Source organism: Scyliorhinus canicula, chromosome 18 (genome assembly GCF_902713615.1).
Source record: "Scyliorhinus canicula chromosome 18, sScyCan1.1, whole genome shotgun sequence".
Classification (NCBI taxonomy): domain Eukaryota; kingdom Metazoa; phylum Chordata; class Chondrichthyes; order Carcharhiniformes; family Scyliorhinidae; genus Scyliorhinus; species Scyliorhinus canicula.
The window spans coordinates 7,227,193-7,250,510 of NC_052163.1; the positions used below are offsets into that span (position 1 = coordinate 7,227,193).

General features: G+C 50.0%; 1 protein-coding gene across 3 annotated transcripts; it reads right to left on the minus strand.

Annotated features, from left to right (window-relative positions):
• Positions 1 to 1,731: 1,731 nt before the first annotated feature.
• On the minus strand, positions 1,732 to 22,956 carry LOC119953518 (sterile alpha motif domain-containing protein 9-like). 3 transcript variants are annotated; one of them, XM_038777882.1, is made up of 5 exons: positions 22,802 to 22,956; positions 21,505 to 21,613; positions 9,863 to 10,016; positions 7,242 to 7,282; positions 1,732 to 5,879 (listed from the first exon to the last, which is right to left on the minus strand). In XM_038777882.1, the coding sequence occupies exons 4-5, from the start codon at positions 7,243 to 7,245 to the stop codon at positions 1,774 to 1,776; spliced, it is 4,110 nt and encodes a 1,369-aa protein (XP_038633810.1). In that variant the 5' UTR covers positions 7,246 to 7,282; positions 9,863 to 10,016; positions 21,505 to 21,613; positions 22,802 to 22,956; the 3' UTR covers positions 1,732 to 1,773. The 3 variants fall into 3 exon arrangements, with proteins under 3 accessions (XP_038633810.1, XP_038633813.1, XP_038633812.1); XM_038777885.1 differs by lacking the exon at positions 21,505 to 21,613; XM_038777884.1 differs by lacking the exons at positions 21,505 to 21,613; positions 22,802 to 22,956 and adding an exon at positions 11,611 to 12,151.
• Positions 22,957 to 23,318: the final 362 nt, after the last annotated feature.

Here is a 23,318-nt window from a genome sequence, read left to right on the forward strand (position 1 = left end):
CCACCTCCCACCCCCCCACCCAACCCCGCCACCACCACCACCACCCCACCCCGCCACCACTACCCCAACCCCCCCACCACCACCCCAACCCCCCCACCCCCGCCACCACCACCCCAACCCCCCCACACCCCCACCACCACCCCAACCCCCCACCACCACCCCAACCCCCCCACCCTGCCACCACCTCCCACCCCCCCCACACCCAACCCCGCCACCACCACCACCAACCCCACCCCGCCACCACCACCCCAACCCCCCCACCCCGCCACCACCCCAACCCCCCCACCCTGCCACCACCACCCCACCCCACCACCACCCCAACCCCCCCACCCCGCCACCCAACCCCCCCACCCCGCCACCCCAACCCCCCCACCCCGCCACCACCCCAATCCCCCCACCCTGCCACCACCTCCCACCCCCCCACCCCACCCCACCCACCACCACCACCACCCCAACCCCCCCCACCCCACCACCACCACCCCACCCCGCCACCACCCCAACCCCCCCCCACCCTGCCACCACCTCCCACCCCCCCCACCCCACCCCACCACCACCACCACCACCCCAACCCCCCCCACCCCCCCCACCCACCACCCCAACCCCCCCCCCCCACCCTGCCACCACTTCCCACCCCCTCACCCCACCCCACCACCACCACCACCACCACCCCAACCCCCCCACCCTGCCACCACCACCAACCACCACCACCCCACCCCCCACCATCCCCCACCACCCCACCCCCCCCACCCCACCCCGCCACCACCACCATCCCATCCCCCCCTCACACACTTCGCACCATTATCCTTCCTCCAGCCCCATCTCCAACTCTTCCACCCACTTGGCCTTAATCCCCTCCACTGACTCCTTGCCCTTTTCCAGGATCCCCCCAACTCCTCCAAACCTGCAAATGTTTCCTCAGAAACAGATCCCTCATCTCTTTTCCCTATTTCTCCTCTCATCCCTGGAACCTCGCATCCACCCTCCCCAGCTCAAACCAATAATACCGTCTTATTGGCATCACTCTGGACCCTGCCCTCAACTTGAAGTGCTATCTAAATTACCCCCAGATCTTCAGTACAACTCCCACGACCAAACTTCCGGAATACCTCCCTGGTGCGAGCAGTAGTGGTGCCATGTGCCAGCGCCCACAGCCACAACCCCTCACAGGACCCTGCCTCCATCTTCACACACACAAAGCTTCCATCTCCTCCCTCCAGCCCCGAACCTTCTCTGCATTTGCCGCCCAGTAATGGTGCAACAAGTTTGGAAGAGCCAAGCCCCCTGAAAGCCGTTCCCTTTGGTGGACCACCTTCCTCATCCTTGCCACATTCCCTGCCCATACAAATAACGAGACCAGCCTATACATCCCTTGAGAAAATGCCTTTGGCAAAAAGACAGGTGGTCACTAGAACAAAAACAGAAACCGTGGCAAAATATTAATTTTGACTGCCTGCACCCAGCCAGCCAACAACAAAGGGAGACTATCCCACCATCAAATCCTCCTTCACTTTCCCCACCAGGCCCATGAAATTTAGCTCATGGAGTCACGCTCAATCCCACACTAACTGCACCCCCAAGTACCTGAAGTAAGTTGTTGCTACCTTAAATGGCAACATTTCCATCCCGGCCCTACACTGACAGAGACACAACAAAAAAATGAAGTGAAATGAAAATGGCTTATTGTCACGAGTAGGCTTCAAATGAAGTTACTGTGAAAAGCCCCTAGTCGCCATATTCTGGTGCCTATTCGGAGAGGCTGGTACGGGAGCAGAGTTAAGCTGATTGATCCACTGACTGCACATCACCAACCTCGGGCTCATTCTGAATGTCATAGGCAACACAGCCTCGCATTGTAAATCCTAAATAAAATGAAACTCTTCTGTTCCAAGGAGGCATCAAACATTTGGGTCCACGATGGATGGAGACCTTACTTTCTCCGGCGTGCCCTCGAACATAAAGCTCATCTCCTTCAGTCCATCCCTCAAAGCGCTGCAGATTGTTTGGATTGACTTCCCATGGGTTCCCATCTCCAAGATTTGTGTTGTGGATAAATCGCTGCAAGCCATTTCCAGTTCCCAGGAAAAAATGGGGTCGCGTAGGTTTTTTAGCCTGGTCATCCTTTAGCATGGTCATGTACAGGACATTCAGGGTGTTTAATGCGTCAATTAAACACCTATTGTTTTCTTTCACTGAACCATTGTCAGATTCAGCTTCTGGCCAGTACAGCAGGACCTGTATGAAGTGTGGGATAGGGGACATTCCTAAATCGCTCATTGCACACAGGCAATCGCTATACTCACAAAGTTCCTTTTTAGAAATCATGACTTCAAAAGAGTTGTTAGGATCAATGGCCAGAGCAATCTGTGATAAAATGTAGTTTTGTAAATCATTTTCATTCAAACATCCCTTGCACAACTCTATTATTTTTATTAGATTATCGCAAGTTAACGAAAACATTTTGGTGAATCGTCCACCACCGAGGTGATACACTTTGTGACAATTTAACATCGGCATTAGAAGCTCCATGTTTTCTTGTTTCAGTGTCTCTTCCCTGGAACCACTGAAGAAACAGAAGAAATATGAGAATTGTTTTTCACATTTGCTTAAATTCTCAAAAGTTTTCTCAATGTGTCTGTCAGGCTGAAAGTAAGCCACATGCTCGTAAATTGATTCCATTGCTTTGCAAATGTTTCCGTGCAATCCCTTCAGTTCCACATGAAACTCAGCCCATGCAATGGTGATTTGTTCCGGGATCCAACCTGTTAGCAAATACTTTATCAGGTTTATGTGGCAGCCGTTGATGCTTTTAAATATGTCAAGTGAAGACATAAATTGCACAAGATAACAGGCAACCACTACTTCACCAAAATAGCCAGCGTTATTCCAGTCAGACTCTGACTTGGATGCTTCCTGGGAGCTCTGAAACGCATCAATGGCCTTCAGTGCCAGTTTTATCGCTTTGCTAAATTCCTGTGGAGGTTGTTGTCTGTCTGGCAATCTCAAATCGTACAGCCACTTCTTATATATTTGACCTTGTGTGTGCAAAATGTAAGAGTTGGACGGTTGTAACGAGTCAGCTATCTTCACCCATGTCTCAGCTTTTTCAAACTTTTTCTGAAGGTACAAGAATCGTGCAAACTGCTGAGCGACAAAGGCATCCTTATCGAAACATTTACAGGCTTTTTCCAGAACACCTTCAGCTTTATTTTCATTCTCATGTTCACATATATGTTTAATAAGAGGAGAAAACATTTTGACTCGACCTGTGTTGCCTTTTCTTTTAATGAACAGCTGCTTAACAAATTTCACTACTTGTGCAGAGGAGTAGTACTTGAAAAATTCATTTCTGTGGAGAAGATGGGTAACAGTCTGACTTTGAGGGCCTTTCATCTGTTCTAGAACTTGTTCTGCAACTTTACAATGTATCATTCTAACGCACTGGATTCCTGCTGAAGGTTCATAGTAATGAGAGAGCAGACAGCCTGATATTTCTCTCAATACGGCCACAATAGGAACGCATGTTGGGTATTCAGTTTGAATCCGTCGATTGATGAATTCTTCGCATTCAGACACAGTAATGTATGAACCTGCTACATAATGATTTAGCAGTGAGATGCATTCAATTAGATCAAGAATGCCAGATGTCTGATCAATTCTTTCCAGCAGTTCCTTCACAGCTTTCTGAAGGTAATTTAGATCAAATTCTTTCGTCATTACAACAAATGTAAGGATAGAGTTTTCTTTGTACTTACTTTTCTCTTTAAGGTCATTCAGTTTCCAATTGAACAAAGATTTTTCCCTCTTTGATAATTGATAAGTCAGATGCAAGCTGTCAGATGCACTGGCAGACATCTTTGACTCTGTAGACCTCATGCAACACAGTAAAATGAAGTTTGGCTTTGACGGGTAATCAGTGACTGCACGTGCCAGTTGGATTTTCAATTCCTCGGTGGACTCCTCATCCCAATCTTCAACCAGCAGAAGCACTGGTAAATTCTCACCATTCCCTTCATTGTTCAGTAATTTGATTGCCTTATCACAGATGGATTCTATCGGTTGTGATGTGTTGACAATTGCACATCTTAGTCTTTTCCTGAAGTCCCACAGGATGTGTCTAGCCACAGTGCTCCCCCCACTACCAGGTTGGTGACTTATTGTGACAGTGATCACCTGTTCCTTCGAACTTGCTCTTTCTACCACCTGGTTCAGACACTCATTCACAGTTTCATATGCATCTCTTTTTATAATCTCACCACAATGCCTATTTTCAGCCAGCCAGAAATTCATCCAGCTGACTTTGCCACCTCTGTAAAAATGCATTTCCTGCTCCCGGATTTCTTCCTGCCATTCCTCATCATTTGCATCATTTATACAGCTGCATTCATCCGATCTCAGCACTTCAATACAAGGCAGCAGATCTTCATAGTTTGTGCCCTCGTCTAACAACTGCCTGACACTGAGCCTTGAAGATTGTACTGTCTGAATCATGCTGTCTAAGTGGCTCAGCTTTGTTCCCACGATACTCAGATTATTAAGAGTATCTCTGTCACACATGCTCTGCAAAAGACTTGCCCAGCTATTGTAATTTTCTCGATCTTCCACGATGCATTTTATGTTATTTCTGCCATTCATTCCAGCATAGAATCCATGAAATGCCTCCGCTTGTAACTGATTTGCTGGTGACAGTAAGAGGAAAAGAACCTCAAATGTCCCAGGGGGAAGAACAGCATTGCAGATTTGTGAGACAATATTTATCAGATGCTGCCTCCTATTTTCCATCCAGGTTTTTGGATCATGAGGTTTGTAATCATCACTGTCAGTCTGTCCATTGCAAAATATCCATTTAGTTTGATGACATGAATCCTTTATCACATCAGCCAATAAACCACGTTCAGTGATGCAATCTTCTAAGAAATAAGGACTGGCGTTGGGGTAAAGACTGTACAAACCTTGCATCTTAGAATTGGGGTCAAAATCTAAAACACAGAAGAACTTCATTCCTAACAAAAAGCCCAGATTCTCTAAATCTTCCTTTCTGCAACTGTCAGTGACCAGAATATACTTCACTTCATTATTTATGTGTTTCTTTATACTGGTGAATAATTCAGATAGTTTCCTGTAAACGTCATCTTTGGAAAGTTCTTCATCGCGTTCTGCCTTTTCCCTTTCAAAATCTCTGTCACGTACAAACTCAGTCATTTCTTTGATTTGACCTTGAGGGACCTGAATTGAAGAAGCTCCCTCTCTTTTGTAGATTGAGCGTTTACCATGATTCCTTTTGGACTTGTCGAGGTCAGGAAGTTTCACTGTATAAAATGTCTTTTTCACCACTGACAACGAAGGAACGATATCAACTTCAATAACAAAACGCTGCTGCTCAACATGATCTCCAAACACTTCAACAAACCTTGGCGGGCGAATCGAATGCTCAGCGTGGGCATGGTACTTTTTCATAAAGCACTTCTTGATATAAAGGTCTCGTGCATGAACAAAAAGTCCTTTATTGCAGACAGGAACACCCACTATCTCACCATGTCTATACTCTCCACCATCTTCAACACCAAAATGAATTGTCCCATTAGTTCTACAGTTCATACATGCCGCCCCAAACTTAATAACGTCCTTTGCAAATTTCACTTCCTGCTCAAACTCATCTCTCTCGGCAGCGAAATGAAAAGATTTAAACTCATGACATGGAATAATTAAATTTTTGCTACCAGTTTCTGGTGGAAGTACATTGCCTTTTATATACTTAAACCCTGCGTCTTCTTTGTCAAAAGGATGGGGGTTACACTGAATGGAGCCTGTTAGCTTCTTCTTCAGGACAATGGAAGCGGTTTCTGCTCTGTTCAAATGAGCTGCTTGTTCCAGGTCTTTATCTAAGGAATAAAATGCTGTTGTTATAACTGCTCGACCACAGTAAGTTTGCACTGTTAGTTTAACAATTGCAAAATAAAACCATATTTACCTGGTAATCTAATACTGAAGCTGAGGTTTCAGTTTATTCAATATTTGACATATTACAAGAACACTTTAAATTATACAGCACTTTTAAAATAATAAAATATCCCAACGTTCTTCACATTAAATTAAATATAAGACTGAAACACTTAAGCTAGGATTTCCTGCAACCAATGAGTGGCAAATTTGCAAAATCTCGGAGCAGGGTGGTGCTGTGGAAATGCACTGGGCCCAAAACCCAGAGATCGATAGATCGAAGTTTGGAAAATCCCATCAGAAGCACATTTCCCAGTGGTGTAAATCCAGGATGGGACACCCCCCCCCCCCCCATATTAGCTCTGTCTGTTACTTGCTGCTTATACTGTTTGGCGCACAAGTATTCCTGTGTTGCAGCTTCACCAGGTTGACACCTCATTTTTCAGTCTGCCTGATATTGCCCCTGGCATGCTGTCCTGCACTCTTCATTGAGCCATGCTGTCCTGCCCTCTTCATTGAGCCAGGGTTGATCCCCTGGCTGGGGGGTAATGGTAGAGTGGGGGATATGCTCCTGGCATGCTGTCCTGCCCTCTTCATTGAACCAGGGTTGATCCCCTGGCTGGGGGGTAATGGTAGAGTGGGGGATATGCTCCTGGCATGCTGTCCTGCCCTCTTCATTGAGCCAGGGTTGATCCCCTGGCTGGGGGGTAATGGTAGAGTGGGGGATATGCTCCTGGCATGCTGTCCTGCCCTCTTCATTGAGCCAGGGTTGATCCCCTGGCTGGGGGGGTAATGGTAGAGTGGGGGATATGCTGGGCCATGAGGTTGCGGATTGTGGTTGAATACAATTCTGCTGCTGCTGATGGTCCATAGTGCTTCCTGGATGCCCAGTTTTGAGTTCTAGATCTGGTATACTCTGGGCACTGCCCTGGCATGCTCTGGACAATGTCCTGTGGCATGTTCTGGGCAATACCCCCTCACAAGAATTTCTGCTCCCAACGTCGCTCCCACCTGACAGAAACCGGGCGGAACTTCTCCTGAATATGGCTGAAAAAACTGAGGTAGCTCAATCAGGTCAACTCTCCTTAATGTCTACACTTCGAAAACTCAACCCTCTAACATGTCCTCAGATCAAAGACACTTTCCATGTATTGTATTCTTGCGATAAATTATCCTTCTCTTCCCCCACCCCCCTTCCAGTCTACTGGCAGAATATGTTCTGTACAAACTTCTACTGTTGTTATTTTAATGTTTCATGAATTGTTTACACATTACTGAACTGAGAACTTTAACAGTGACCTTACCCATTCTTCTTGCACCAGTAAATATGATTCAGCAATAAATCCTGGCATGAAAAATCAAACAGAAAAATATGAGTTTTGAAACTATCCATGAGCCATAATTGGCGTCTCTGTATTTACATTAATTGTATAAAAATGCATTTGCAATTCAAACCAGTGCTGATTTACATATTGTTCACAGACTGTAAGATATGAAGAATAAAAGAGCTCAAATTCACACTGCTGTATTCACAGCCTGAAGTGGCAGTGAATTCACACTGCTGTATTCACAGCCTGAAGTGGCAGTGAATTCACACTGCTGTAGTCACAGCCTGAAGTGGCAGTGAATTCACACTGCTGTATTCACAGCCTGAAGTGACAGTGAATTCACACTAAAGTGGCAGTGAATTCACACTGCTGTATTCACAGCCTGAAGTGACAGTGAATTCACACTAAAGTGGCAGTGAATTCACACTGCTGTATTCACAGCCTGAAGTGGCAGTGAATTCACACTGCTGTATTCACAGCCTGAAGTGGCAGTGAATTCACACTGCTGTATTCATAGCCTGAAGTGGCAGTGAATTCACACTGCTGTATTCACAGCCTGAAGTGACAGTGAATTCACACTGCTGTAGTCACAGCCTGAAGTGGCAGTGAATTCACACTGCTGTATTCACAGCCTGAAGTGACAGTGAATTCACACTGCTGTATTCACAGCCTGAAGTGGCAGTGAAGTACTTCGAAAGTTTGTTTTATTCTTTCATAGGATGTGAATGTTGCTGGCTGAGGTCTGCATTTATTGCCCATCCCTAATTGCCCTCGAGAAGGTGGTGGTGAGCCGCCTTCTTGAACCGCTGCAGTCCATGAGGTGTAGGTACACCCACTGTGCTGTTAGGGAGGGATCCAGCGACAGTGAAGGAACGGCGATATTGTTCCAAGTCAGAATGATGAGTGGCTGGGAGGGAATGTCCAGGTGGTGATTGTCCCATGCGTCTGCTGCCCTTACCCTTCCAGATGGCAGCAGTCGTGGGTTTGGAATGTGCTGTCTAAGGTACCTTGCTGAGTTCCTGCAGTGCATCTTGTAGATGGTACAGATGGCTGCTGCTGTGCGTGGGTGGTGGAGGGAGGGAATGTTTGTGGATGGGGTGCCAATCAAGCGGGGCTGCTTTGTCCTGGACCGTTCTGAGCTCATGTGAGTATTGTCGGAATGGCACTGAATCAGGCAAGTGGAGGGTATTCCACCACCTGACTTATGCCATGTCGATGGTGGACAGACTTTACAGAGCGATTTACAGAGAGTTACTCATTCCAAGATTCCAAGCTCCTGACCTGCTTGTGTAGCCAGGGTATTTATACAGCCATTCCAGATCAGTTTCTGGTCAAGGGTAGCCACCAAGTTCAGCAGCCTTCCCTCCATATTAAAATAAATAGTCACAGGTCAATTAGAATGGCTGCTAAGCCAGTTTACCCCAATTATACATTAAACAGTTGGCCTGGGTAGTCAGGCAAAGTGCGAAGCCCGATTTTTAGAAATAATCTTTTCAAAGGTTGGGAAGGACAGGGGGGGGGGGGGTCCATTTCAAGGGCTGCCCTTTGCGGATCGGGGCACGGCACCCTAAAATAGAAACCCCAGTTCTTCCTACCCACTCACAGCCTTAAACCCACACAACTTCACCACCCTCCTGTACCCTCTCCCCGACGTGCCCAGACCCTCCCTGCCCAAGAACCTGGGTTAACTTGTTTTGACGGAACCATGGATCCTCCTCCATCTGTGATCATGGCAGCAGACGCTAAAGCAATCTTAGTGCTTCTGGGACTGATGGAGCTCTCAGCCAACCTGATTCTCCGGCAGCCCCAGCACAGCTTCCTCTCCAGCAAGGAGCAGATGTCAGCTGAGGACCCGGGTTCGAATCCCGGCTCTGGGTCACTGTCCGTGTGGAGTTTGCACATTCTCCCCGTGTCTGCGTGGGTCTCACCCCCACAACCCAAAGATGTGCTGGTTAGCTGGATTGGCCATGCTAAATTGCCCCTTAATTGGAAAAAATGAATTGGGTACTCTAAATTTATTTTTAAAAAGGAGCAGATGTCAGAACGTTATCGCTGTAGGGTGGGAAGATGCTGGGGCTGGATCTACACTGACTTTCCTTCCACAGAAAGAATCCCATATCAGGGTCACAAAGAGCCAGTGCCAGTTTGTTGAATCAAACAGAAAGTAACTTTTATTTACAAAAGTGTTTACACAGTAGCAGTAGTTCACTACGGGTTCCCCCTCTCGGTACCTAATTGGCGGGCTCTACTTACACAGATGAAAGGTTAAGGATTGCCCACACCCTCATCGGGGGAGCTCCTAAATCCCCAAGATCCATCGGGTCAATGCTATCGGGTTGGTAGAAATTGCCCCCCCCCCCCCCCCCCCCCCCCGATTGTCTGTCGCTCTGTAAAACTGTTCCAGGAATCCTCAGAATCTTACCCGCCCATAATATACAAGCTGCTATCAATAAAAAGGATTTAGGGAGGAAAACAGGAAAACATTAAAAAAATAACAAAAACCGTGGAACAATCTTCACTTTGATAGACTGGACCCTGCCCGCCAAGGACAGGGCAAGGTTATTCCAACTTTGCAAATTAGACTTGACATTACTCACCACGCTTGTACAGTTCAATTTATGGAGTTGGACCCAGTCCCGGGCTACTCAGGCAGCGAGATCCGGAAAGGCGATAGGGAAGACCCCCGGCTGGCTCCCCTCCCTGTGGGGTCCACCAGAAAGCACACACTCTTTCCCAAATTCAGCTTGTATCCTGAAAAAGAGGCAACGTTTTCAGTAGTTCCATCATATCACCCATAGTGGACTGGTTCCATCACATCATGCAGCAAGTCATCTGCATATAGGGATACCCTATTCAAGCATATTGTTAACCGTTTCAATAATCAGAATATCCGACCCCCCCCCCGACCCCCGGTACGTCGATACAGAGGGGAGGGTACCCAGTTTCTCCAACGCAAAATTAGTGTTTGTACTGTTTGGCCTTGTACAACTGTAATGGTTACTGTAATGGTACAGTACCCGCCCACCGCCTCCAACTATCCCTTCCACTTTTCTGAAGCCTTCAAATCCATAGCCTGGATTCGACAATTATAGAGGGGGTCCTTTAAGAGAATTTGCTCAAATATACTGGAAAATAAACTAAAATGGCGGTTACCAGCATTTAAACCGAGAATGGCGGCTGCTGCCAGCTTTCAAATAAGAATAAAATGGATCTGTGGACAGTCTTTATCCAGAAGCCGCAGCAGTGACAGGGCACATGCCCTGTATGGAGGTGCTTTTGCCGCAAAATCACAGAGAAGAGCTTCTTCCTTTTTTTTAAGCTGCTGGCAAGGCAAGAGGACTATGCAGATGAGCCAGACAGACAGCCAGAATCACAAATAGGCTGTGTACCTATGGGCCAGGATCTCTCATCTGCTGCAGAGAATTGCTCAGGAGAATCCACTACAGGACTGATAAAGCCCAGTGTTACCTCTGTACAGAGCTCCAGGGCCTCTGGTGAACAGCCTACAAAGAAGGAACAACTCAGGAACAATGCAGTAGAAAGATGATTTCTTGAGGTATGGTTTTGCCAATTGTGCCAATGCAAATAAGGATGCAAACCCCATGTGTGTTGTCTGCAGGGAAGTTTTTGAAAGAGAAGTGGTGAGCAAAATATTCCTTTTTGAGGTTGAGACCCAGAGTCAGTTAGTAATGAAAAAATGAAATGAAAATCGCTTATTGTCACAAATAGGCTACAAATTAAGTTACTGTGAAAAGCCCCTAGTCACCATATTCCTGCGCCTGTTCGGGGAGGCCGGTATGGGAATTGAACCATGCTGCTGGCCTGCCTTGGTCTGATTTGAAAGCCATCTCTTTAGCCCTGTGCTAAACCAGCCCCTTAATTTACAGCTATCTCCAAATGAAAAAACTAACCTGTGACAGCACATTAAAAATACACTAAAAGTCCATGAGGCTGTCAGCAGTCTGGAGTCACATCTCCCAGGAGTATCCGGTGCTGAGTAAAACAAGCATTTTGTTGCTATTGCCCTTTACGATGACTAATATGTGCAAGGTTAGATTTTCCATTCTCAGAAAGATGAAGATGGCACAAAGGAACTGGCTGAACTCTGCATCTGATATGAACATTACCCTCTCCTCCTGTGAATCTGATTGGAGTGAGATTGTGAGGACCAAGGAAGCTCCCCTTTCTCATTAGAGGTAAGCAAATGTGGCGTGGGTCGTGAAGGCCAACCGGCTGGTGAAAGTGGATCACAGGAAAGAAGTTTGAAAAACACTGATATAGAAGGACAAGAGCAGCAGATACTTGGGAACCCCACCCCCTGGAGGTTCCTCTCCAAGTCACTCACCATCCTGACTTGGAAACATATCGCCGCTCCTTCACTGTCGCTGGGTCAAAATCCTGGAACTCCCTCCCTAACAGCACTATGGGTGTAACTACACCACATGGACTGAAACGGTTCAAGAGAGCAGCCCGTCATCACCCTGTGATGGAAACTAGGGATGGGCAACAAATGCCCACGTTCCAGAAGCGAATAAAAAAATAATTCCACGTTCACCTCTCCCCAGATTGCTAGGTCAGAAGTTCCTGTGTCCCTCAACAATTGTTTCCTTCCAGGCGACTCCCCCGTCCGATTTATTCCAGAGCCCACATCTCTTCTATTCACTTTATTTTGAACTGAATCTAAAGTTCTGCTGTTTGGTTTTAAGTACAGTTTTGTCCTGTTTTTCCACAGCAGTTGATTTTTTGCCTTCGGCTTTAGCAGAAGCATTTTTGGTGTTGTGCCAGTCAACACAAACCGGCGCTCAACATGTCAATGGCTTCTCTCAAAGCCTGTCCCCCTTGGCAATCTGAGGTCACATGATCATTTCACTGAACGCAGATGTTTGGCAGGAATTCCAGATTCGCCCTTTCTAAAATCACCTTTCATTTTGGAGTTCAAGTGACATTTGAAAATGTAATTTTTCATTTTAGATCCATGAAAGAGGCTTCCAGATTTGCCAGGAAAAGCAACAGACTTGAGTATTGGGAGTATTTAGAATTCAGCAAAGGAGGACCAAGGGATTGATTGAGAGAGGAAACTAGAGTAAGCCTGCGGGGAACGTAAAAATAGATCGGTGAAGACAGGGGTCAGAAACGGGAGAATTTATAATGGGGAACAAAGAAATGGCTGATCAACTAAATACATACTTTGGTTCTGTCTTTACAAATGGGGACACAAATAACATACCAATAATGTTGGGGAACACACATTTTAGAGAGAGGGAGGAACTGAAGCAAATTAGTATTAGTAGAGAAATGGTATTGGGAAAGTTGATGAGATTGAAGGCAGGGCCTGATTATCTACATCCCAGAGTACTTATGGAAGTGGCCCTAGAAATAGTGGACGCATTAGTGGTCATTTCCCAGGATTCCAAAGGCTCTGAACAGTTCCTAATGATTGGATGGTGGCTAATGTAACTCCACTATTTAAAAAGGGAGGTAAAGAGAAACCAGGGAATTACAGCTTGATGTTGGTTGTGGGGAAAGTTCTGGAATCCATTATCAAAGGTTTTAAGGCAGACAACTTGAAAAACAATGGTAGAATCGGACAGAGTCAGCATGGATTTATAAAAGGAAAATCATGCATGACAAATCTACTGGAATTATTTGAGGATATACCTACTGTAAGTTGATGAGGGGGCGACCATAAGACAAAGGAGCAGAATTAGGCCACTCGGCCCAGCGAGTCTGCTCCGCCATTCAATCATGGCTGATGTTTTCTCATTCCCATTCACCTGCCTTCTCCCTGTAATCCCTGATCCCCTTATTAATCAAGAACTTATCTATCTCTGTCTTAAAAACACTCAATGATTTGGCCTACACAGCCTTCTGCGGTAAAGAGTTCCACAGATTCACCACCCTCTGGCTGAAGAAATTCCTCCTCATCTCTGTTTAAAGAATCGTCCCTTTAGTCTGAGGCTGTGTCCTCTGGTTTTAGTTTTTCCTACAAGTGGAAACATCCTCTCCACGTCCACTCTATCCAGGCCTCGCTGTATCTTGAACATTTCAATAAGATCCCCTCTCATCCTTCTAAACTCCCAACGAGTACAGACCCAGAGTCCTCAACCGTTCCTCATACGACAAGTTCTTCATTCCAGGGAACATTCTTGTGAACCTCCTCTGGGCCCTTTCCAAGGCCAGCACATCCTTCCTTAGATACAGGGTCCAAAACTGCTCACAATACTTGCAGTGGAGCCAGTGGATGTAGTTGATTTGGACTTTCAGAAGGTTTCTGACAAAGTCCCACATAAGAGCATATAAAATTAAAGCCATTGGGATTGTCTGCAATTATACAGGGGCCTTGTTCAGGCTACAATTATACAGGGGCCTTGTTCAGGCTACAATTATACAGGGGCCTTGTTGAGGCTACAATTATACAGGGGCCTTTTTCAGGCTACAATTATACAGGGGCCTTGTTCAGGCTACAATTATACAGGGGCCTTGTTCAGGCTACAATTATACAGGGGCCTTGTTCAGGCTACAATTATACAGGGGCCTGTTCAGGCTACAATTATACAGGGGCCTTGTTGAGGCTACAATTATACAGGGGCCTTTTTCAGGCTACAATTATACAGGGGCCTTGTTCAGGCTACAATTATACAGGGGCCTTGTTCAGGCTACAATTATACAGGGGCCTTGTTGAGGCTACAATTATACAGAGGCCCTGTTCAGGCTACAATTATACAGGGGCCTTGTTCAGGCTACAATTATACAGAGGCCCTGTTCAGGCTACAATTATACAGGGGCCTTGTTCAGGCTACAATTATACAGGGGCCCTGTTCAGGCTACAATTATACAGGGGCCTTGTTGAGGCTACAATTATACAGGGGCCCTGTTCAGGCTACAATTATACAGGGGCCTTGTTGAGGCTACAATTATACAGGGCCTTGTTCAGGCTACAATTATACAGGGGCCTTGTTCAGGCTACAATTATACAGGGGCCTTGTTCAGGCTACAATTATACAGGGCCTTGTTGAGGCTACATCTGGAACATTGTGTGCAGTTTTGGTCTCCGTATCTGAGGACGGATGTTCTTGCTCTAGAGGGAGTACGGCGAAGATTTACCACACTGATTCCTGAGATGGTATAGCTGACATATATGGGGAGATTGTGTCAGTTAGGTTTACGTTTGAAAGAATGAGGGGAGAATTTCATAGAAACTTATAAAACGGGAGAGTATGATCGGAGAGTGCATGGGAGAGTGTGCATGGAGAGTGCATGGCAGAGTGTGCACGGGAGAGTGTGCATGGAGAGTGCATGGCAGAGTGTGCACGGGAGAGTGTGTGCGTTGAGAGTACACGGGAGAGTGCATGGGAGAGTGCATGGGAGAGTGTGCACGGAGAGTGCACGGGAGAGTGTGCACAGAGAGTGCACAGGAGAGTGGGCACAGAGAGTGCATGGGAGAGTGTGCATGGAGAGTGCATGGCAGAGTGTGCACGGGAGAGTGTGCACAGAGAGTGCATGGGAGAGTGTGCATGGAGAGTGCATGGCAGAGTGTGCACGGGAGAGTGTGTGCGTTGAGAGTACACGGGAGAGTGCATGGGAGAGTGCATGGGAGAGTGTGCACGGAGAGTGCACGGGAGAGTGTGCACAGAGAGTGCACAGGAGAGTGGGCACAGAGAGTGCACAGGAGAGTGGGCACAGAGAGTGCACAGGAGAGTGCACGGAGTGTGTGCAGGGAGAGTGTGCAGGGAGAGTGTGCACGGAGAGGGTGCACGGAGAGGGTGCACGGAGAGGGTGCATGGTGAGTGCACGGGAGAGTGCACGGGTGAGTGTGCGCGGAGAGTGCACAGGAGAGTGTGCGCAGACGGTGCATGAGAGAGTGTACGCGGAGAGTGCATGGGAGAGTGCACGGGAGAGTGTGCGTGGAGAGTACACGGGAGAGTACATGGGAGAGTGCACGGGTGAGTGTGCGCGGAGAGTGCACAGGAGAGTGTGCGCAGACGGTGCATGAGAGAGTGTGCGCGGAGAGTGCATGGGAGAGTGCACGGGAGAGTGTGCGTGGAGAGTACACGGGAGAGTACATGGGAGAGTGTGCGCTGTGAGTGCGTGTGGAGAGTACACGGGAGAGCGTGCGGACGAGTGTGCGGGAGAGTGCACGGGAGAGTATGCGGGAGAGTATGCGGGAGAGTGTGCGGGAGAGTATGCGGGAGAGTACGCGGGAGAGTGTGCGCGGAGAGTGCACGCGGAGAGTGCGCACGGAGAGTACACGGGAGAGTGTGCGGACGAGTGTGCGTGGAGAGTACACGGGAGAGTATGCGGGAGTGTGCGCGCGGAGAGTACACGGGAGAGTATGCGGGAGAGCATGCAGGAGAGTGTGCGCGGAAAGTACACGAGAGAGTATGTGGGAGAGTGTGCGCGGAGAGTGCACGGGAGAGTGCGCGCGGAGAGTACACGCGGAGAGTATGCGGGAGAGTGTGCGCGGAGAGTGCACGGGAGAGTGCGCGCGGAGAGTACACGCGGAGAGTGCACGGGAGAGTGTGCGCAGAGAGTACACGGGAGAGTGTGCGGGAGAGTATGCGGGAGAGTGTGCGCGGAGAGTATGGGGGAGAGTGTGCGCGGAGAGTACACGCGGAGAGTGCACGGGAGAGTATGCGGGAGAGTGTGCGGGAGAGTATGTGGGAGAGTGTGCGGGAGAGTGTGCGCGGAGAGTGCGCGCGGAGAGTCTGCGGGAGAGTCTGCGGGAGAGTGTGCGGGAGAGTATGCGGGAGAGTGTGCGCGGAGAGTGCGCGCGGAGAGTGCACGGGAGAGTATGCGGGAGAGTGTGCGGGAGAGTATGTGGGAGAGTGTGCGGGAGAGTGTGTGGGAGAGTGTGTGGGAGAGTGTGTGGGAGAGTATGCGGGAGAGTGTGTGGGAGAGTGTGCGGGAGAGTGTGCGGGGAGAGTGTGCGCGGAGAGTGCGCGCGGAGAGTCTGCGGGAGAGTGTGCGGGAGAGTGTGGCGGGAGAGTGTGCGGGAGAGTGTGCGGGAGAGTGTGCGGGAGAGTGTGCGCGGAGAGTGCGCGCGGAGAGTCTGCGGGAGAGTGTGCGGGAGAGTGTGCGGGAGAGTGTGCGGGAGAGTGTGCGGGAGAGTGTGCGGGAGAGTGTGCGCGGAGAGTGTGCGGGAGAGTGTGCGGGAGAGTGTGCGGGAGAGTGTGCGGGAGAGTGTGCGGGAGAGTGTGCGCGGAGAGTGCGCGCGGAGAGTCTGCGTGGAGAGTGTGCGGGAGAGTGTGTGGGAGAGTGTGTGGGAGAGTGTGCGCGGAGAGTGCGCGCGGAGAGTCTGCGGGAGAGTGTGCGGGAGAGTGTGTGGGAGAGTGTGCGCGGAGAGTATGCGGGAGAGTGCGCGGAGAGTGCGCGCGGAGAGTCTGCGGGAGAGTGTGCGGGAGAGTATGTGGGAGAGTGTGCGGGAGTGTATGCGGGAGAGTGTGCGGGAGAGTGCGCGCGGAGAGTGTGCTGGAGAGTGTGCGCGGAGAGTGTGCGCGGAGAGTATGCGGGAGAGTCTGCGGGAGAGTGCACGGGAGAGTATGCGGGAGAGTCTGCGGGAGAGTGTGCGCGGAGAGTATGCGGGAGAGTCTGCGGGAGAGTGTGCGGGAGAGTGTGCGGGAGTGTATGCGGGAGAGTATGCGGGAGAGTGTGCGCGGAGAGTATGCGGGAGAGTGTGCGCGGAGAGTGTGCGGGAGAGTATGCGGGAGAGTGTGCGCGGAGAGTGCGCGCAGAGAGTATGCGGGAGAGTGTGCGGGAGAGTGTGCGGGAGAGTATGCGGGAGAGTGTGCGCAGAGAGTATGCGGGAGAGTGTGTGGGAGAGTGTGCGGGAGAGTGTGCGGGAGAGTGTGCGGGAGAGTATGCGGGAGAGTATGCGGGAGAGTGCACGGGAGAGTGTGCGCGGAGAGTATGCGGAAGAGTGCACGGGAGAGTATGCGGGAGAGTGTGCGCGGAGAGTATGCGGGAGAGTGTGCGCGGAGAGTGCGCGCGGAGAGTATGCGGGAGAGTGTGCGCGGAGAGTATGCGGGAGAGTGTGCGCGGAGAGTACACGCGGAGAGTGCACGGGAGAGTGTGCGCGGAGAGTATGCGGGAGAGTGTGCGCGGAGAGTGGACGCGGAGAGTGTGCGCGGAGAGTATGCGGGAGAGTGTGCACGGAGAGTACACGCGGAGAGTGCACGGGAGAGTATGCGGAAGAGTATGCGGGAGAGTGTGCGCGGAGAGTGCGCGCGGAGAGTGTGCGCGGAGAGTATGCGGGAGAGTGCACGTAGAGAGTGCACGGGAGAGTGCGCACGGAGAGTACATGGGAGAGTATGCGGGAGAGTGTGCGCGGAGAGTGTGCGGGAGAGTATGCGGGAGAGTGTGCGCGGAGAGTGCGCGCAGAGAGTATGCGGGAGAGGGTGCGGGAGAGTGTGCGGGAGAGTATGCGGGAGAGTGTGCGCGGAGAGTATGCGGGAGAGTGTGGGAGTGTGCGGGAGAGTGCACGGGAGAGTGTGCGCGGAGAGTATGCGGGAGAGTGCACGGGAGAGTATGCGGGAGAGTGTGCGCGGAGAGTATGCGAGAGAGTGTGCGCGGAGAGTGCGCGCGGAGAGTATGCGGGAGAGTGTGCGCGGAGAGTATGCGGGAGAGTGTGCGCGGAGAGTACACGCGGAGAGTGCACGGGAGAGTGCACGGGAGAGTGTGCGCGGAGAGTATGCGGGAGAGTGTGCGCGGAGAGTGGACGCGGAGAGTGTGCGCGGAGAGTATGCGGGAGAGTGTGCGCGGAGAGTACACGCGGAGAGTGCACGGGAGAGTATGCGGGAGAGTATGCGGGAGAGTGTGCGCGGAGAGTGCGCGCGGAGAGTGTGAGCGGAGAGTATGCGGGAGAATGCACGTAGAGAGTGCACGGGAGAGTGCGCACGGAGAGTACATGGGAGAGTATGCGGGAGAGTGTGCGCGGAGAGTGCGCACGGAGAGTACACGGGAGAGTGTGCGTTGAGAGTGCGCGCGGAGAGTGGACGCGGAGAGTACACGGGGAGAGTGCACGGGAGAGTGCACGGGAGAGTCCACGGGAGAGTGTGCACAGAGAGTGCATGGGAGAGTATGCGGGAGAGTGTGTGCAGAGAGTACACGCGGAGAGTACATGGGAGTGTATGCGTGGAGAGTGTGTGCGGAGAGTGCACGGGAGAGTGCATGGGAGAGTGCACAGGCGTGTATGCGTGGAGAGTGTGTGCGGAGAGTACATGGGAGAGAGCACGGGAGAGTGCACGGGAGAGCATGCACAGAGAGTGCACGGGAGAGTGTGCACAGAGAGTGCACGGGAGAGTATGCGGGAGAGTGTGCGCGGAGAGTGTGCACAGAGAGTGCACGGGAGCGTCCACGGGAGAGTGTGCACAGAGAGTGCACGGGAGAGTATGCGGGAGTGTGTGCGCGGAGAGTGTGCACAGAGAGTGCACGGGAGCGTCCACGGGAGAGTGTGCACAGAGAGTGCACGGGAGAGTATGCGGGAGTGTGTGCGCGGAGAGTGTGCACAGAGAGTGCACGGGAGAGTATGCGGGAGAGTGTGCACGGAGAGTGCATGCACGCGGAGAGTACACGGGAGTGTATGCGGGAGAGTGTGTGCGGAGAGTGTGCACAGAGAGTGCATGGGAGAGTATGCGGGAGAGTGTGCGGGAGAGTGTGTGCAGAGAGTACACGCGGAGAGTACATGGGAGAGTGCGCAGGAGAGTGTGCGCGGAGAGTGTGCGGGAGAGTGTGTGCAGAGAGTACACGTGGAGAGTACATGGGAGAGTGTGCGGGAGAGTGTGTGGGAGAGTGTGCGGGAGAGTGTGTGCAGAGAGTACATGGGAGAGTGCGCAGGAGAGTGTGTGGGAGAGTACATGGGAGAGTGTGCGGGAGAGTGTGTGGGAGAGTACATGGGAGAGTGTGCGGGAGAGTGTGCGGGAGAGTGTGTGGGAGAGTACATGGGAGAGTGCGCAGGAGAGTGTGCGGGAGAGTGTGCGGGAGAGTGTGTGGGAGAGTACATGGGAGAGTGCGCAGGAGAGTGTGCGGGAGAGTGTGTGCAGAGAGTACACGCGGAGAGTACATGGGAGAGTGTGCGCGGAGAGTGCGCGGGAGAGTGCGCGGGAGAGTACATGGGAGAGTGTGCGGGAGAGTGTGCGCGGGAGAGTGTGTGCGGGAGAGTGCACAGGAGAGTCCACGGGAGAGTATGCGGGAGAGTGTGTGCGGGAGAGTGCACGGGAGAGTGCGCGGGAGAGTGTGTGCGGAGAGTGCACGGGAGAGTACACGGGAGAGTGTGCGGGAGAGTATGCGGGAGAGTGTGTGCGGAGAGTGCACGGGAGAGTACACGGGAGAGTGTGCGGGAGAGTGTGTGCAGAGAGTGCACGCGGAGAGTACATGGAGAGTGTGCGCGGAGAGTGTGCGGGAGAGTGTGCGGGAGAGTGTGTGCAGAGAGTGCACGCGGAGAGTACATGGGAGAGTGTGCGGGGAGAGTGTGCAGGAGAGTACATGGGAGAGTGTGCGCGGAGAGTGCACGCGGAGAGTACATGGGAGAGTGTGCGCGGAGAGTGTGCAGGAGAGTACATGGGAGAGTGTGCGCGGAGAGTGTGCAGGAGAGTACATGGGAGAGTGTGCGGGGAGAGTGTGTGGGAGAGTGTGTGGGAGAGTGCGCGCGGAGAGTACATGGGAGAGTGTGCGCGGAGAGTGCACGCGGAGAGTACACGCGGAGAGTACACGCGGAGAGTACATGGGAGACTGTGCGGGGAGAGTGTGTGGGAGAGTGTGTGGGAGAGTACATGGGAGAGTGCATGGGAGACTGTGCGGGGAGAGTGTGCGGGAGAGTGTGTGGGAGAGTGTGTGGGAGAGTACATGGGAGAGTGCACGGGAAAGTGCAAAGAGCGTGTGCACAGAGAGTGCATGGGTGGCGAGAGTGAGTGACAGAACTCCAACTTGGTCTATCAGAGCTGAAGAACTTGAGGCATTAAAGAAATGATAGATTTTGTCCATATTTTTCGACACACTTGTGTATTGATTATAAAAATATTGCTAAATGCATTGACCATTGTTAGAAACTGAACAATGATTCTGCCCTGCTGGGGTCATTATCCCTTTAATGGCAAATCATCATAAGTGGGTGACCAATCAGGACTCAAGAGTGGAGAATCACCCAGGGGCCATTTCAGAACTAGCTGTAGATGTGTTGTTTCTCTTGCAGATCCTTGTAGATAAATCCTTTTGTTGTTCACTAATTAAATCATTTTTATAACCACAATTAAATCAGCCGGAAGTGCATCATTACATCTGGCGACGAGGATAAATTGTCCTGACACTGCCTCTGGTCCAACACATGTGAGTATCCTGTTTTAGTTGAAGTCGGAGAAAAATAAAAAAAATATACTCACCAGAATACCTCTCTTTGGGCCAATAGACCCATTCGGACAAAATTGGTACCAGACGTTTTGTGAGAGAAAATGTATACTGAGTTAAACAGTTTGGAAGAACAAGTAATCATCCAGTCAGTTTAATTCTCGGAATGGGCAGCACCTCTCGTCCCTGTATTGATACTGGACAAGACCATCCCCATTTGCAGCGAATTATAAACTGACAGTTAATCAGGCAGCCAAACTGGATAAATATCCAATCCCGAGAATTGAAGTCCTGTTAGCCAAGCCGATAGAACGTCAATTTTTCACAATGCTGGACCTGAGTCACGTGTACCAGCAACTCGAATTTGATAACACTTCCCAGGGGTACGTCACGATAAGCACACGGCATTTTGCCGTGTCTTTGGCATGTGCAATATTCCAAAGGACAAGGAGAGTCTGCTGCAGGAGGCTGCCAGAGGTTGTAGTAAACCTTGACAATGTCCTTATAACTGGATCCACAGAGGCCGAGCATCCAGCAAACTTAGAAGAGGTGAACTATAGATTTCAGGAGGCTGGAGCTCGCCTCAAGAAACAGAAAAGCACCTTTCAAACCACTGAGGGGACCTACCTGGAGCACCGTGGAGACGCACAAGGACTACATCCCGTGGAAGACAAGATCAAGGCCTGTCCCACAAACACAACTGAACTCAAATTGTTTTTGAGGCTGGTAAGCTACCATGGACATGTTTTACCAAATTTATCGATGGTATTGGCCACTTCACATGTTCTGCTAAAGACACACCATCATTGATCTTGGAAGGTTTCCCAGGAGGAAGTTTTCAAAACCACAATTGCTGCATTCCTCAAACCTGTTAGTTCACTTCTAAAGAACTGATACTGACCTGCGATACCTCCCAGAAGGTGCTGGGGCGATGTTGTCCCATTAGATGACGACGGCTCTGAAAGGCCGATGGAGTTTGTATCAAGAACCCTCTCAAAGGCCGAAAAGGGCTACTTACAAATCGAGAAGGAGAATGATTAATAGTCTTTGGTGTCAATAAATTCCACCAGCCCTTCCATGGTCGACATTTACCATCGTATCTGACCACAAAATGCTGCTGGCCCTCTTCATAAAGGACAAGGCTATCCCACTAATCACTTCCGCCGTTAACTCTGTCCGCCTACGAATATGCTTTAATCACTGACCTGGAACACACACAGTAAATGTGGATGGCCTTAGCCATCTACCCTTGCAAAAAAGTATCACATGTCCTCCATGGCATTAAATTCTTTAGACACTTTGCCAGTCTCAGCCAAGCAAATTAATAACTGGGCCACTCGAGAGCCACTTCTGTCCAAATTGAGAGACACAATACTTATAAAGCAGCCAGTTCACAAGAAAATGAAACCATTCTTTAGCCACAAGAATGAATTGAGATGTCAGCGTGGTATCACTATGTCCCCTCTATGAGACAGAGAGCTGATCCTAAGCTACAGCACTCATTCGGGCATCTCGAAGATGAAGGTGCTGCTCGGAGTTACATGTGGTGGCCTCGTATTGATGCTGATATTGAACAGCTAGTCAAGCTCTGTCAACAGTGTCAAATGCAACAAAAGCTGCTGGCTACAGCCTCACTGACCCTTGGCAATGGCCTGGTCGGCCATGGGTATGAACCATATCGATTATGTTGGTCTATTCCTGGACCCAATGTTTTAGCTCATGATTAATGCACTCTCTAAATGGATGGATATTTTTCACCTACATCGCATGGTACCATTGAAAGATTACTCCAATGCTTTTCAACTCACGGAATACCTGATGTCATTCCACCAGACAATGGAACCACATTCACAAGTGCCGAGTTTCAAAACATCACCGCTCTCAACAAGATTAAACACATTGGAATTACACCTCACCACCCAGCATCAATCAGATTAGCCGGGAAAGTCATCCAAACTTTGAAGTGAAGCCGAAAGAAAGAGTCGGGAGGAACCTTGGAAACTGGAGTCTCCCGATTCCTCCTTGGCCTTCGTACCACTCCACATACAAACGGGAGTTTCCCCAGCAGAGTTGCTAATGAGACATCGTTCTCTTTGGCACAGGCATTCTAAACGTGCTGCAGACACACACACTGCTGCTCTGGTAGATCCTTGGGAAAGAAATCCTTTGTTATAAGAATGAAAAAGAAAACTGCTCACCATTAATCTCACAGTTCATATCAAATCCAATTGCACCTCAATCGCATCAGTTCTGTTTTGCTGACGAAACCTCTCCAAAATGAAATTTAGCAAAACTCAAACAGGCTGTGCAGCTTTGTTGGTGATTGGGCGGTGTTGCTAAATGAAACCACGGTTATTCACACAATACACCTTTACCAGCTTTGTTGGTGATTGGGCGGTGTTGCTAAATGAAACCACAGTTATTCACACAATACACCTTTCCCAGCGTTGTTGGTGATTGGGCGGTGTTGCTGAATGAAACCACAGTTATTCACACAATACACCTTTCCCAGCTTTGAGCTGCAGTTTCATAGATTATGCAATCTGATTAGCAGTTGGAGATTACCTGCAAGCAGGTAGCCCGCGTTGTGTTTGTAGCTCTTCTTAAATATTTTCTTAAATGAAAGAGAGTTTATTGCCTGTTTCATCACACATCAAAGAACTGGTGCATCCTTTTAAGATTGATAAATTTGACACAAACAATTCAGATTGACAG